The 1,749-nt window shown below is 56.3% G+C and overlaps 1 protein-coding gene across 1 annotated transcript in view; it reads right to left on the minus strand.

Moving 5' to 3' along the window:
- The window catches only part of ARPC1B (actin related protein 2/3 complex subunit 1B), a 24,094-nt gene that overhangs the window by 2,449 nt on the left and 19,896 nt on the right, over positions 1 to 1,749 (minus strand). The window contains 3 exon segments of the mRNA XM_017533383.1: positions 1 to 94; positions 1,502 to 1,577; positions 1,655 to 1,749. Coding sequence (XP_017388872.1) covers positions 1 to 94; positions 1,502 to 1,577; positions 1,655 to 1,749 — 265 coding nt within the window.

Raw genomic sequence — 1,749 nt, forward strand, 5'->3', positions numbered from 1 at the left:
GCGAGCTCTGCTTGGGCACATCCAGCCGCCCGCCGAAGCTCAGAGTCCCCGCAGCGGCGTCATAGGTGAACAGCACCGGGAAGCAGTCGTGGCCCTGCGAGGGGGCGGGGGTGCCATTAGAGCGCCGCCGAGGGAAAACCGAGGCCGGAGGGGAGGCCAAGAGGACATCTGGCGGCTCGGGAGGCCTGAATGGCAGGTGTATCAACACCGGGGGCGATGCTGCGGGCTGCCCCCTCCCTCAGCAAGGCCAGCGTTGGGACTCCTGGGGACCCAGGCGCCTACTGTCCGGCCCGGCCAGTTACAAAACCTGCTCTAAGTGAGACCCCTGCAGCTGGTTGCTCTTTAAGGCAAAAATCAGGCCTAACCTGCCCCTGGCACCCTCATGTTTGCCGAGGGGTGAAAAAGGTCTTAATAGATGTGGGCAGAGGGGAGGGAGAGCAGCGCTCTTCCCAGACACCTGGAGGAACTGCATGCCCCGAACTCCTGCCCTTTGCATTAGGCGTGGCCTTGCCAATGCACCAGCCAATAAAATATGGGCAGAAATGTTAGGACCCAGGGCATGATTCCACAGGTTCCAGATGCCTCGTGGCATCTGGAGCAGCATGCTGGGGACAGCCTCCATCAGAGCCCCTCACAACAGCCACACTGGACATATAATGTGAGCAAGAAGTAAATCTCTTTTTTCTTTTTGGCGGGGAGGCGGGTGGAGGGGGATGGAATCTCACTCTGTGGCCCAGGCTGGAGTGCCGTGGCGGGATCTTGGCTCACTACAACCCCTGCCTCCGGGTTCAGGCAGTTCTCCTGCCTTAGCCTCCCCCATAGCTGGCTGGAGTTACAGGTGTCCGCCACCATACCTGGCTAATTTTTGTATTTTTAATAGAGATAGGGTTTTGCTATGTTGGCCAGGCTGGTCTTTAACTCCTGACCTCAAGTGATCTGCCCTCCTCAGCCTCCCAAAATGCTAGGATTACAGGCATGAGACACCAAGCCTGGATTTTTTTTTTTTTTTAGACAGATTTTCCGTTGCCCAGGCTGAAGTGCAGTGGCATGAACATAGCTCACTTCAGAAGTGATCCACCTGCCTCAGTCTCCTGAGAAACTGGGATTATGAGATTACAGGTGCACCACCACACCCAGCTAATTTCTTAACTTTTTGTAGAGACAAGGGTCTCACTGTGTTGCCCGGGCTGGAAACTCCTGGCCTCAAGTGATACTTCCACCTTAACCTCCCAAAGTGCTGGGATTTTAAGCATGAGCCACTGTACCTGCCCAAATCTTTACTCTGTTAAGCAACTGCAGCCAGGGACTTTCGGTTACTGCAGCATAACCCAACCTGTTCTGCCCAATTCTGGTACATGAGAGAATGCAAGGAAGAAAAAAAAGGAGGGAGACAGGAGAAAGGAGGGAGGAAATGAGTGAGAGTCGCTGGGCTCTTTGGGAAGCCTGTTCTGACCACACCACACCCCCTCCCCTTCCCTCCCCTCCCCTCCCCATTCCTTACCGCTGCCACCAGGCTGTTGTCTGTGATGAAGGTCAGTGCCAGCAGCGGCAGTGTTTCAGAGGCCAGGGTCGCAACACTGAGGGGAGAGAGCTGTCAGCCACGGTGTCCCACTCCTCTGCACTCACCTCCTCCCCAAGGATGGCCTCTACTCACGCCATCTTCTTCTCAGCATCAGCCAGACACACGGTGCTGTCATGGCTCACCCAGGCCACGCGGCTCCCGCTAGCTGAGAAGCAGACGCCATGTAC

This window comes from Cebus imitator, unplaced genomic scaffold, assembly GCF_001604975.1.
Source record: "Cebus imitator isolate Cc_AM_T3 unplaced genomic scaffold, Cebus_imitator-1.0 Scaffold82, whole genome shotgun sequence".
NCBI lineage: Eukaryota > Metazoa > Chordata > Mammalia > Primates > Cebidae > Cebus > Cebus imitator.